At 25.9% G+C, this 15251-nt stretch overlaps 1 protein-coding gene across 2 annotated transcripts; it reads left to right on the plus strand.

Annotated features, from left to right (window-relative positions):
- The first annotated feature begins 5897 nt into the window (after positions 1 to 5897).
- On the plus strand, positions 5898 to 10093 carry LOC105630201 (zerumbone synthase). 2 transcript variants are annotated; one of them, XM_012211948.4, is made up of 3 exons: positions 5898 to 6142; positions 6252 to 6305; positions 9150 to 10093. In XM_012211948.4, exons 1-3 carry the CDS (start codon positions 6123 to 6125, stop codon positions 9952 to 9954), a joined length of 879 nt encoding a protein of 292 aa, XP_012067338.1. In that variant the 5' UTR covers positions 5898 to 6122; the 3' UTR covers positions 9955 to 10093. The 2 variants fall into 2 exon arrangements, with proteins under 2 accessions (XP_012067338.1, XP_012067339.1); XM_012211949.4 differs by having other exon boundaries at positions 5899 to 6142; positions 9153 to 10093.
- Positions 10094 to 15251: the final 5158 nt, after the last annotated feature.

Below are 15251 nucleotides of genomic sequence, written 5' to 3' on the forward strand. Positions count from 1 at the left end.
TGCTGCTAATTACTGATCTTACTCACGTTTGCTTGCTAGCCGTTCATTTTATATTGATACCCAAGTTGGTCGTTAGGCTCAGAGGTCATGGGAGCCTTAACCAGATCATAAATTGGAGATTTAGTGTTTTGGGAGAGACCCAGCCATGTCGGTTTCACTTCCCAATTAAGTTGGAGAAATTTAATTAATTAAGACATGGCATTTGCATCTATACAGCTATAAATTAAAAATCATTAGTGAGGGTACAGATTCCAGAGAAACTCTATGCAACGATTCATGAATGCTTGCATGTTTTCAATATTATCAAGTGTTGTCGCTTTGAAATCACAGCAAGATTAGCTCCTTTTACGACAATGTTTCACTTGCTCCAAAGGAATTAGTTGCCCAGGTTGATCCTTCTTTTATTGTTTAGAATAGAAATTGTTCATTCATTAATGGTCCCGTGATTTTTATTTTATTTTATTTTATTTTTTAATAGGGAGGGGGATTTGTATGGCCTGAAAATAATTGAGACTAATTTCACATAGCCAGAAGCTCCAAGAAAACTCTGAATAGCAGAAGCACTCCGATGGCACAAATTAAACCAAAAAAAAAAAAAAAGAGTAATTTCCTTGCATTCAATCATAATTATAATTTTATCCTTTTATTTGGTAAATATTGTTATTATTTTTGAGATTTAGCTCTATTGAATTATTTATTCTTCTGTCAAATTTTACCATTAAATAAAATATTATATTTGGTTTATGGCTTACTCATGAACTAAATAAAAAATTTTTGAAGAATTGTTGTCATTTTATCTTTTTTTTATTGAATAGTTAAAAATATTTTCTTTTCAATAATTTTTTTTTTTTTGTTGATTTGGTCCATGAGTGGTCCTTATATGAATCAAAAAAATTTAATCCCATTAAATGAGTAACGACTTAATAACATTATACTGCCTCTGTTTTGTTAATATAATCATTTTTTGACCTTTCAAAAATTAAGAAAATAATTTAACTACTTCAATAGTAGAAAAAAATAAAGATAATTGATTAAATTACTGTTTAATTAATTTTTTTATATTTAAAAAAAATTAATATTCATATCTAGATTACTACCTTCGTTATGATGAAAAAAAAAAAAAACTGGATAAGTGTCAAAATTAGCAGAATGATGTTGTATTAAATGAAAAAGGCAAGTAGTTAGAATTATGATTATAATTAAATACTCCATCCGTCCTAAAATATAAGTTGATTTTGGAAAATTATTTTGTCTCATAATATAAGTCATTTTGAGTATTTTAAGGAATAATAAATTATATTTTTTTAATATTACCCTTGTTTATTAGATACAATCACTATTTTCACAAATTGTTTCATTTTAAGATAAAAAATAATTTGATCGATATTAACTTTTATTTTATTATAATTTAAGATTTTTTTAATTTTTATGAAAAATTTTAAATGAGTTATATTTTAAAACATCGAAAAAGAAAGTATTAGGGATTAAATAGTTATTTACTAAAAAAAAATGTAATGTTGGTTTTGACACTGAGCTCAATAACCTACCTACATTTGTCGCAATTTAACACCATTCAGATGAGGACTGTTGAATAGTGATTGATTAGATATGCCTATGAAATGTCAGTCCTACACATGGCCACATGGGTCCACATACAAACAAACAGTATAGGCTCTTTTCCAGCACAATCATCACTGTTACATAAAATAATTTTAATATTAATCAAAAATTAAATATTATCTATTACTGTAATCTCCCAAAACTTTAATGGTTCAGAATTAATAAATTAATAAATTAAAAAAAAAAAAGACTACTATTGAGACAAGACTAATAGTACAGCTTGTAATGAGGTGATAGAAAATAGAAATTGTCTGAGCATTGTCTCCACAGTTTCATAAGAAGACAAGTTCGTAATTCCTTTAATGACCCAATTATTTTGTGCGTGTGATTGTAATACAATACTAATACTAATATATAATCCTCTGTGTCTTTAAAATTAAACCTTAAAAAATTTTAATTTAATCCTGTTTGTCTCTTATTTTCAGGGTTGCCTGTATCAATAGAATGAGGACCCACCAACAGAAAGTCATCTTTTTTTGCTGAATTTACGTTTCCACTATACTTACTCTTTTGCAAGCAGCATTATATATTAATGGGACTTATTGACAAATTTTTAGGGGGAAAAAAGAAAAATAAGAAGGCTTGCTTCTTTTTTTAAAAAAAAAAAAGAAAAAAGAAAATTCAAGATTTTTAGGTTACTTTTGATTTATAAATCTTAGCAATTTGACAATTAAATAATATTTTTACATCTGATCCATAATAGAAATATTATAAATTTTGATCACAAAATACAAATAGTGTCTATGTGTATAGATTTTATGGATAAACATTTTCGATATTACCATTTTAAATAAATAATATAAAGAAGCAAAGCTATCAACTTTAATAAAATTCAGTTCTTGGTCTCAGTCAGTATTATTATTATTATTTTATACAGTAATATTGCTTTTTCTACTTGTGATTTGGTTCCACTCAAAGGCCAAAGCATTCAAATAGATCCAAGAGAAAAAGGGAGAGCGTTAATGAAGTGGTACTTAGTAACACACTTGACAATTCAAATTTTGACAGGTTGCAAATTTGTATTTTTTAGTCATTAATGTTTTTTTTAAAATAACTTGTCGAAAAATATTTTTCAAATAATTTATTTTTCAATGTTTGGTTGTAATATTGAAAATTAGTTAAGAATATTAAAGTTTTTATCTCATAAGACTAAAAAAAGTATTAATAATAATAGAAATTTTATAATTTAAAAATTTTATTGTTAAATATGAGAATAATGAAAAAAAAATATAAATTATGAAAGCCACCAGTGGTTGGCGGTGGTAGTCGGTGGTAAATGATGACTGATGTTAGTGACTATAATAATTAATAAATTAAAAAATATGAAATTATAAGATTTGTCAATATTGAAAAATGTTTTACTCTCTCGAAATAAGAATTTATTTTCCTTAAAAAATGACTTAATTTTCTTTTAGCCAAGAAAATATTTTTCGTTGGCTTATTTTCTTGAATGCCTCAAATAAAAAAAAATATTATAAAAAATATTTTTCTGCACGTTATTTAAAAAAAACGGAGCCTCAGTCTAATTGGAAATCGAAATGATGTTAAAAAAAAAAAAAAAAAATTGGAGATTGTAATTTGAAATTTTCTAATCTATAACTGATTTCAATAATTTAAATATTTTTCAATAAAAGAATGCTTTATTCTTAGTACATCAATTAATCAAAGCTCATGGTATATGTTACTTTAGCAATAAATATCAAGAATGGGAGAAAATAAATACAATCACCACAGTAGATACAATTTATTGAGAGCTAAAAAAAAAAAAAAAGTGAGATCAACAAAAACAGTATGAGCGAACTTCAATTTTGGATATATACTATATTGAAATTAATTTATGAGTTACAAAATTATATTATACTCTCTCCATCTCTAAATATACACGATAGTTTCAAAAAAATAAAAATATTAATTATTTTATTCTAATAAAATAATACAACTAATTATTAATATACAACTAGATTGTGAGCTGCCATCCAAACACAAATAACTTCATCTAAGATAAGATTTTTAATTTAGAAAGTTGTAATCTTGCTTTTATTTAAATATCTCTATTAAATTTTATCTCAATTAATTTAGCTAATTAAAGAATAATTAATGCTAAATATGTGCATATATTTATCACCTTACTGTTATTATCAGATTGGAAATATTTTATGGATACATAAAAATGTGCATTTGTTGTTGCTACTCACTAATATATATGCATTTCAAAAATAAGGATTTTTTTTTTCTTAATTTCTTTTTATCTTATCATCTTTTCCTTATATACACACATAAATAGTGTAAACTTTATTTTATTTTATCATCTATTTCAATATATTTAAAATAATTTTTTTAAATGAAGTTTAAAATCTCTAAATCCCAAATGAAATTCAACAACAGTTTTTTATTTGGCGAAGTAGCAATTCTACTGGTATATAGAGTGTGGGAGTGTATTATCGTTTCACTTAACATTTAATCAAACACTAATAAAACAGTTAATAATATTTAAAATTTAAAAAAAATAATTAATTTTGCCGAACAAAGTAAAAAATGGATAATTGGATTATTATCGCATCTCAGTTTAAAAAAATTGAATATTAATTATTTTTTCAAATTCTTGAAGAAAGCAGCCGGGCAAATAAATAATTTAAAGGAGGAATAAAAAAAGAAAAATTAAAGCAAAGGAGTCCTAAGAGATAGTAGACTTTTAGACTGAAGGATAGTCTTTTAAAAAGTTTGCTTTTAGTGTTCTTAAGCATATATTTAATAGTAATTAACAGTAAACAAAAAAAGTTTAAATATAAATGGTCGGTCCATTAATCCAATTGAGTGTTAGAATCCAAATCTTGTTGATAGATATTCTTTTTGAGTTTTTTTCCCATTTTATCATTTCTTTAAATCACCAAGTCATTTCTACTGTGCTACAGCTGGCTCACTGCAATAATTAATTTTATAAAAAGAAAAAAAAGGATAATCTCTTTCCAAATCACATTCTAAATACTATCACTAATTAGGAATTTTCCTCTTCTTTTGACCATAATGCAAGATTTTATTCCTGTTTAACTATTCCTTATAAATAATATAATTATAAAGTCAAGCATATCATAAAATTAATTAAATATATTTATCCTATATATGTCAAAAGCAAGAGTCCTTTAAACCCATTCTTTAACTTCACATATATTTGCATTTTTTGCAAATAATATTTATATATATTATTTATTCCTATCCACCCTCTCAAAGTGTAATCAATATCCACATACTGTTGAGCTTCAATTTATTGTTATAAATGTTTATGAGATGGCAAGTCAGAAAGTACATGCTCATTTGGATTTGTTCAAATTTTTATTTAATATTTATAAATTTATTTATTTATTTTTTAAAGGACAAATAAATCAAACTAAGTCAAATTTTAACATTTTGAATTTGAAAATTTAAATTAATGAGAATTCGAAATAAGTTTCCAAATTGAATTATCAATTTCATCCACTCATTTATATCTCTGCAGTTAAAGTGTAACTAATTAAGAAAAAAGAATTTTTATGTTTTGAAGGAATATATTGTGTTAGGGATCAAAATCTAAAAATTAAAAGAGTTGCGTATTAAAATATAATTTAATGGTAAATATATGTATAATATATTATCTTCAGATTTAAATCATATTTTTCTCGTATTTAAAAAAAAAATTGAGTTAAAAATAAATTTTTAAAATTTAGAAAACATAAATTAAAAAAAATAATATTTTGTTGATAGAAAATTTCAAAAGAAAAGGACTCAGACGGGACAGCCTCATCCGCCCCCCTCCTTTCATTATTATTGATTAATTTGTTTTATTCACGGTATCACGCTTGATTAGCAACGATACTTTGGTAGCATATTTAAAAATGCAATTCATTCTCATTTTTTTATTTATTTATCAATAAAATATAATAAATTAAAATTTTTATGATTTATTTAATTGATAGTCAATGTGAAGAAATTTATTTCTATCTCGTTTTGTTTATTTTTTTTTTTTTTTTGATGTTCTAAAATATTTATAAATTTTTTATAATAATTTCTACGATTATTCACTAAATGAAAATTTTTTATTAATATATTAATAAGTTAAAGATAAAATATGAGAAAATATTTTTTATTAGTTAAATTCTTAAGCACGTTTTTGCAAATCAAATGGGAATGAGGCAGAGAATATTACTTATCTTCAGTGCTGACATTTAATTGGAAAAAAGAAAAAAGAAAAAAAGACTTCTCTCTTTCTGTTTCATACATAAGAAGAATCAATAAATAGGACAGGTCATAAGTGTCATAAGCCATCTTCACTTCAGTATTCATTCTTCAACTCTCTCTCTCTCTCTCTCTCTCTCTCTCGCTTCTTTGCATGGAAATGTGTGTCTAATACAGACACTGCACAAACACAATTGCTTCTCCATCTCCATCGATAAAAATTCTTATATAGTTAAAGATCTTCCTCTTCTCTTATATCAGATCCTGTTAATTTCTTGATTGGCCTCTCCATAATGCTTCGATCATTAGCCAGGTCTTCCTACTATTTTCCATTTTCCTTCTTTTTCTGTTTTTCTTACATATATATATGGTGATTATTTCTTTATTTTCTCATCATTTTATTCATATTTCTTTCACAACAGAGGGTTCGAGTTCACCAACAATGCAAGATCTTACTCCGCAGCCACCTCTAAGAGGTTAGTAAATTCAAATCTTTCTTTTTTTAAAAATGAAAATTCAGGTGAATTATCCAACTGAGGATAACTCCGATAAACTTGAACCTGACAACACTTACTCCCTGTTTGGTTTAGAAAGAAAAGCAAACAAGAGAAGAAAGAAAATAAAGGGGAAAAAGAAAATTTTGAAAAGAAAAAATTTTTTTTTCCCTCGTGTTTGAATAAAAGGTTGAACCAACGGAAAAAATTATATATAATTTTCTTTTGCACTCAAATCATTCCATATTTGTATCTGGATAAAATTATTTTTATTCTACTAATTTCTTGTTATAATTTTTTCTATTTTCCTCCTGATTTGGGGGCAAAATTTTGGAACTCTTTCCAAACAAAAGAAATAGAATTTTCTTATTGCTTTCTTTTATCCCATAGTTTCTCTCCATCCAAACACAGCATTGGCTAATGAAAATCTTAAATGTTAAAAAAAAATATATTTTATACGGAAAAATTCCTGATTTATCAAAATAATTTTATTCTTCTAAAAAAAAAAAATTTATAAATGATAATATTTATAGCTATAGCTATATATATTTATGAGATTCAAATTCCGCAATCATGTAAAGTTTTTGTTTTTTTTCAGAAAACAGGAAGTTTCTGTAAGCGACTGTTTCGCATAGAAACTTGCAATAATTTGTGCTTCATTGCATGCATGTGGTCACTCAACAGATCTATCAATCCATTTTATTTATTTTTATTATTATATTTATTTTATATTATAACTCGTCAACTTAACTCTTTAATAATGTTCTGTTATACTACAAATTATTGACAGTCATTGAATGCTCAATCCAAAACTATATATAAGAGAAATTCATATGTAAATTTAATATATAATTAAAAAAATTATAAAATTTTATAACACTTTATTTGCAATAAAATGGATTTTTATAAAGTTTAATTTTATGTAATTTATTTTAAATTGTATGTTTTCATAGTTGAAAAATTAAAAATATATTTTAATTTTATGTATTTAACACTGTGAAATTATTAAATAAAATTAAATTTTTGTTATCAAAATAAATTAAAATTTTAAATATATTTTTTAAAATTAACAAAGTAATATACTCTCTTTTCTTTGTCATTTCTCTCTTCCCTCTCTCATTATCACTTCTCAACCTTTTTTTTTTCTTTTTAGAATTACGAAAATTGAATATATAGCATATTTAGTTTATTTAATTGCGTTGTGTATTATTTAATTGAATTCTAATATTTAAATATGTGAATTTTATTGATAATATATTATAAAATTTTTAATTTGTTTGTTTGAAGTAATATTGCCATGGTCTCCAAAGCATATATTCTTTATGTTGACCTTATAAAGAAATTAATGTGGTCCGTCATTATTTATTAAATTAATCCAAATTATAACAAATATTAACTATAAATTAATCCAAGAGTTTAAGAATGTTAGTTAAATTAGTTTAACTATAATTCTTTTTTTATTTTTCCATTTTTCTACTTTTAAAGATCCTAAATTTTGTATATTAATTATTCATTTAGATTTTTAAAATAGGATGAATGGTTTGTATATCAAAATTTTAATTAATTGTCGTAAGATTTTTTTCCACTGTCTAATAAATTCAATCGAAATTAATTATTGACACAGATTATTTTAAAAATAGTGAAAATTTCTAAAAAATACAAATAGAATTATTATTTTGGAATACTTAAAAAGAAATTAAGACTATAATTTCAAGAATTATTATGGATTGACATTGAAATGTGGAAATGTTATTTTCATCATTATGGACATTTTATCTTTTTCTCTATCTGGTAGTCACTTGTCTGCTCAATTATTATTATTATTATCCATCAACATGACAAAACTATAAAAATTTCACTCATTACACATGCAATGTTTCCATTTTCTAACTTGCTCATCATTGCTCAGCTTTTTCATCGCCAATAGCTTTAGTAATACAGTATCTCTCCTTGAATAAATGAATTCCATCAAAGCGAGTAATTCATTTATAAATGTAAATTTTTGTATTTCGTATAAAAAAATTATAAATTTGAATATAATTAAACAAATTTCTATCCAAAATATAATAAACAACTAAAACTTTAAGACAAAATTCTCTGTCCTTCTAATTTTCTAAAATTATTACATCAAGGGTATTTTAGAAATAATAGTAAATAAAATTTCAATTATTGAATTTATTCTAAACATGAAAGAAATTCATTTATAAATAAATCTATCTAAAATTTATTTATAAATGAATTTCATATCTTGCTTTTATTTATACCAAACAGAGCGTATGCTTTTCAAAATTAGAGTCTTTCCTTAATTGGTTCTAACTTTGGAAAATTCAGGTGAATTAATATTTAATATTAATTTCTATTATTATACAAAACATATTAGTGATAATGACTTGTGTTAATAATCTTTTTATTTTTCCTTTAATATATAAGTTGTTGTTTACTTTTTATAATATAGTGTATTACATTAGTAAGAATCTCTACTTTTAGAAATTAGTTTTGTTACCATTCAATTTTATATTCCTTTTATTAATTTGCTGTTTTTAAAACTGTAAGATTGAAAAAAAAAAAAAAAAGTCATGAAATCAGTATAGGGTGAAATATAAAGAACCTTAAAATATAAAATTATATATTAGATTTTATTTCATTTATTGTTAATTTTTTTTATATACTCAGGAGGTTTAATAGACCGGGATAATATAGAAAAACCGTATAATTGGATAGATTATAAAATGCCAGATGACCATAAATTGAAAAAAATAAAAATTCAAATCCAACACTCCTCTTTTAAAATAGTGTAATTAATTCCTACTTTTTTTGCTTTCAAAGCAGGCTGGAAGGTAAAGTGGCCCTAATTACAGGGGGTGCAAGCGGGCTTGGCAAGGCTACAGCCCATGAATTTATCCAACATGGGGCCCAAGTTGTTATTGCTGATATCAATTCTGGGTTGGGTCAAAATGTTGCCAATGAATTGGGCCCTGCAGCCCACTTTGTCCAATGTGATGTCGCTGTGGAGACACAAGTAAAAGAAGCTGTAGAGGCCGCAATGGGCCGTTACGGCAAACTAGATATAATGTACAACAATGCTGGTATAACAGGCCCAATCGTACCGAGCATTACCGATCTGGACCTTAACGAGTTCGATCGGGTAATGCAGATTAACGTTCGGGGCGTTATCGCGGGGATTAAGCATGCAGCTCGAGTAATGATACCCATGGGCTCCGGGTCCATTCTATGCACGTCGAGCATTTGTGGGCTCATGGGAGGGCTCGGCCCACATGTGTACACAATATCAAAATACACAATTCCAGGGATAGTAAAATCAATAGCAAGTGAACTGTGCAGGAATGGAATAAGGATCAATTGCATTTCGCCTGGAGCAATTCCAACTCCGCTTTCGGTGAGCGAAATAGAGCAATTCTACCCTGCAATTTCAAGAGAGAAGGTGGTTGAGATTATCAATGGGATGGGAGAGTTAAAGGGAGCAAATTGCGAAGAAATAGATGTGGCAAAAGCTGCCTTGTATTTGGCATCAGATGAAGCTAAGTACATTACTGGACATAACCTTGTTGTTGATGGAGGAGTTACTAGCTTTAAAAGTCTTAATTTTCCTGCTCCTGATCAAATTGTGTAATGTTATTTCGGCATTTTCGCGTTTATTTTCCTTAATTTTAGGTCATTTTTCTTGTTTACTGCAGTACCTTTTCTGGGTTTAATGGATGTTGTTCTCTAAAAATCGATGAAGAAATGTACATATATGCAGTTGCTTATCAGTACAGTTGCTAGCTGTTGCCGAACATGACAAATACATTTTTGCCTGTCTATGAAAAAATCCTGTCCCTGTGGCTGCTAATTGCCATGCTTTTGTCCGCGTCCATGAGTTTTAGCATCCTTAACTAGAGCTTAACTATCCTACATGAGATTTCGTTTGGTCCACAGATTATTACATGAAATTTCGATATCAGACATTAGGGAACAGAGCCATCTGCCATGGTCCTCTATGGAGGAACATCTTTCATATCTGTAATCTATTTCTGGAAAAAGCCTAATATATGCTAAATGTTAAATGAATTCTTTTTGTGATTTTTTTTCTGTTCAGAACTGCTTTTATCTGTGTTGCAAAATTTGCAACCTCAAATTTTTATAACTTTGTCCCACAACCTATCTACTGCGTAGGTCCATATTATAAATAACCCCTCTGAAACTAAAAATATGTATTTTACTTTTTATAATTAAATGATACAAGTAGGGATAAAGTGGTTCTAAGATCCTCGATTTTGGTTTGATTTAGACTTAGAACCGAAATCAAATATTTTTTGTTTTTTTAGCTTGAATAAATAGTAAAAATAATAAAAATGGCTGTAATATTGGAAAACACGAGTTTAAGAAAAAGTCTTAATTTTTTTTTTTTTTTACAAAAGATTATAATGAGCAAAACAAATGAGTTATTCTAAAAAAAAAAAAAGAAATAAGTTTGAAATTTCTTTGATTTTTATATGTTGAAAATGAAAGAGAGAAAACAACCGTTGCTCACTCACTCATTAATCATCTAAACTCATAATCAAATCAAATTGATTTGAACAAAAATATGATACGGTACCCTAAAGCACACCATTAGAATAAGGTAATTGTCATAAGAATCTAGATTTGGGTAACAAAACCATTAATAGAATAAGATAGGTCTTGGTCCCAATCAGCGGAAACTGAGTGTCTGTGGGCTAAACAAGGCTATCTTTGGTTCAAAAATGACTTTTGTGCTCGCTCTTATCCAGTCACGTGTTGGGCCAAGCTAAAAAACAAGTAATTGGTAGGTACAAGTATGATAATTTTGGCTGTGCATGGAGGACTATGACCCACCACTCCCTTTCATTTCTCTGTCCTTTCAATTAGTTGCATGTGTGCCATGTGTTCTATATATCACGTGAAAGAGAGAGGACGAGTAACTTCTTTAATTCAATAAAAAAAATTTTAATTCGATGAAAAATTGTTAAAAATAATTTTTATTTTCATAGATAATTCATGTATAAAGTGTATTTTTATTATAATATTTCTATTTAAAGCCAATTACACACAGTAAAGAGCATAAATCACAAATTAAATCAATAAAGAATATAAGTTACAAATTATAATAATGAGATGGGTTTATCCGAGACCGCTAGGGCATTATTCTTGTTATTTGCATTATTAAAATTATACATTATCTGATTCATATATTATAATTTCATTATATTATATATACTCGTAAGTCCCTTTGTAAAAATTTCATAACTTTTCTGTTAGTTAATATAAAAATATTAATAAAGTCAATAATGCAAATACATCCGGATCGTGGCTCAATTGGCAACGCATGCATAATACGTGAAAAGCATTTCTAAGTTTAATTTCCACTAAATATACCCACGGAGAGGATTAAAGAGTCTTAATTTTGATTACACTAGGAGCAAAATTAGAAAGTCCCTTGTTTATAAATTAAAAAAAAAAAAGTCAATAATGCAAATATTATTACTTTAAAAGGCTCTTATAATTACTTGAGGAACTAATGTAATATGTTGATAATACAAAACTAAATATTTTATTTTTAAAAATTATAATTTTCTGGCATTATATAGCTACTTAATGCAAAGATCAATTAACAGCTGGATCCGATGTAACTGGATTGTAACACATGCATTAGATAATATAATTCACCAAACCTAGGGACTAAATGGTATTTACTCCGTAATTGTTTACATTTTTAGAAGATAATTTCCTGAATGTATATATTGACTATGTAAGTATGTAAAAAACTTGTTTACTAATTCCATGACTTTACTTCTAGATCAAACCAATAGAATTAAAAAATTCTTAAAAAGTAGTGTTTCGACTTTATTCCTTTTTTTTTCCAAGTGTATGGTTAGAAATAATCTCGTTTCAATAAAAATTCTAAATTTTATAGGTTTAATCCATATGTGGGACTAATGGACTGGTTCTATGTAAGTTTTTCTATATAAATATATCTTAAAAAAGAAAAAAAAAATAGTAGCTCATTTCCATATATAAAAAAAATTAGCTCATTCTTAATTAATATGGAAGTTAGTTATAAAATTAAACTAGCCATGTAAGTGTTTCAAATTCTTTTAAGACAATATCACTATAATAATCTAAATGTAGAGTGCTAATCTCATTAGTAAGATAAGAAAAGAAACTTCTTAATTACCATAACAACTAATTAATTATTGTTAAGAGGGAAAATATTAATTTTTTTTTTTAGGAAAGGTAAAACAATAAATTAAACCCTCTTTAATTTCCTTTTTATTTCTACGGCAAAGTAATACTATATTTTTATGCTTAAATCGCATACTAAGATATAGCCTAGCTAGTGATAAGTGTATTACAACATAATAATAGATTCAGATTTGAATTTCTTTTTCCATACTGAAAAAAATATATGCTTAAATTGCATTTGGCATTTGAATATTTCGAGTGAAATTTCATTTTTTATACTAAAATTAGAAAATAAAAAAAATTCTATATTATAGTAATGGTTTTTATTAGTATTAGAAACCCTTTGTTATCATCAGTAGCCCTACCTTCCCCTCCTCTTTCTTCGGCATTTAATTTTTTATTCATTTTAATAAACTCATATATGTTTTTCTTAAAACAGATGTCTTTTTTTATTTTTGTTATTGTTATTTTATCTTCATATTTAAAGTTTTTTTTCCTCTTTTTGTGAGGGTGTATTATTAAATAAAAATATGATATTTAACTTTATTTAATTGAAAATTTTAGATCTTGATTAACAAGTATGGATATTTAATTAATGGAGCATGGTAGTGCAGTCTGTTTCTCTATTGATGCTATTGACGCACATTGACGAAAACTCATATATATTCGTCATATGTTGCAAATTCTTGAAAAAACAATCAAAGTATAGAAGGTCCAGAGAATTTATTATTTTGTCGTCCAAATCAATAAACGGACTAGTTGCTACTATTAAGATTTATATATTTTGTCAAAAACGACTTCAAGCGGAAAAATTTAATATTATAATTTTTTATTTTAATTTCATTATTTAAAAGTATGAAATCATTTTTTTCGTTAAAAGATCAACAAACTCTATTAGGTATTAATAGTAAAACTTTATGTTTGCTCTATTTAAATATTTGTAATACTTGATATTATTATTAATGAATTATATTTAAAAAAAAAAACTATCCTTTCAAAAAAAGTTTAAAATTAAAAAATAAAGTTTAACTTTAAAATTAATATGTTAAGGAAAGGTCTCAATATTTTTATACTATGTAGGATTAAGAAATTAAAAAGGATAGAATGCACAATGAAAAATAATAAAATAGATAAAATTTTATAAATAAATGAATGATGAAATGATTTTATGTGAGATGAATTTCAATATCTATCCACTTATATCTTGAATGGATACAGATCAATGAACTCACTAAAATACTGAATCATGACATCATGATGTCTTTACGTTTCAAACTTGTAAAAGTTGGAAATTGGAATCACAAAATTTTGTTTGGGCACGCAACAAGAGCAAGAGGAGCAGCCACTTCGATTGCAGTTTTGTTTATCATACTTTACTTTCCGGAAAGGGAGTTAAAGTTATCTTACAGATTAACATCAATTTCAGGATAACTTATTAAATATTCGACAAAATATATAAATTCACTCTTAAATTTTTAAACTTTGTAATCTTAATTTTACAGCACTCTAAATTTTGTGAATGATCTATTATACATTTGAAAATTTTGTAGCACTTTAAATTTTGTGAATGACCTATTATGCACTTGAACTTGTAAATTTTAATAACATTTCGTACCTTTCCATATTAATAGCAATAATTTTTAGATTTTTTAGCTTTTATATATAAAATATTGATTTGATGTGTAGTTAGTATAACTTTTAGGACAACAATTTTTATATTTTTTAACTATATAATAAATATTTAATTGATCAAATTTTGAGAGTTGAAGTGTTCAATAAAATTCTACAAATTAAAGTGTTTAATATATGTAATTTTATAAATAAAAAGTAAAAGTAAAGGTTAAGGGTGTCAAATGTTAAAATAACAAAGCGCAGGGTGAATTTATGTATTTAGCTTTAAATATTTATATAAAAACTTATGTTTATCAGGTAAAATTAATTATTTTAGTAGTTATCAGTTCAGCTATTCAACTAGTGATTTATTAATTGTTAATAAGAATAATGTTTCATAATATGCTCCATTAAACTCTAAACACTCCTGTAAATGTAATACAATACAACAATATAAATAATAAAAATAGTATTTTGATCTTAATTAAAATGTTAAACGATACTTCAAAAATTATTGCTAAACAGAACTTTAGTCTATGTTTGAAAAATTAATTATTTTAATAATTCAATAATAAAAACACTGATATAAAAGCTATGAAGCCTAACAGTAGTTAAAACTTTAAAAGTAGATTAAAAGTTGGAAACAAAGCCTTAAAGATTGGTCTTGAAGAATTATAGATGTTGCGTACAGTGTAGAAAGAGCAGTTTAAAAAGGGAAAGCAGGCGAAGAGGGACAAGTGTAAGAGGAGAGCAGAAGAGTTTTGAAGAAGAGGGAATTGAAAAGTAGAGGGAAATGACATTTTATGGATTTGATTTGATTGGGTATTAAGTGCGGTGAAAGCAAATTGGAAATCACGAGATACTTGGCTTTTCCTTTGCATAATTTATTCCAAAACTACTCTTTTGCATTATTATTATTATTATTTTTAAATTACCGGTATTCAAATCATATTTTTGAGAGACCGTTTAATTCGACTCGAGATTTAGTCATAGTTAAGACTTTCGCTCCTTCTTACAGATGGATTTAGTAGAATCACACTCATATTCAGTCTGCGTTGCCAATTGAACCACAATCGATAGGTTATGGTTATTATTATTATTATTATTATTGCATTA

Source organism: Jatropha curcas, chromosome 1 (assembly GCF_041381405.1).
Source record: "Jatropha curcas cultivar XTBG-Jc1 chromosome 1, XTBG_Jcur_1.0, whole genome shotgun sequence".
NCBI classification, from domain to species: Eukaryota; Viridiplantae; Streptophyta; class Magnoliopsida; order Malpighiales; family Euphorbiaceae; genus Jatropha; species Jatropha curcas.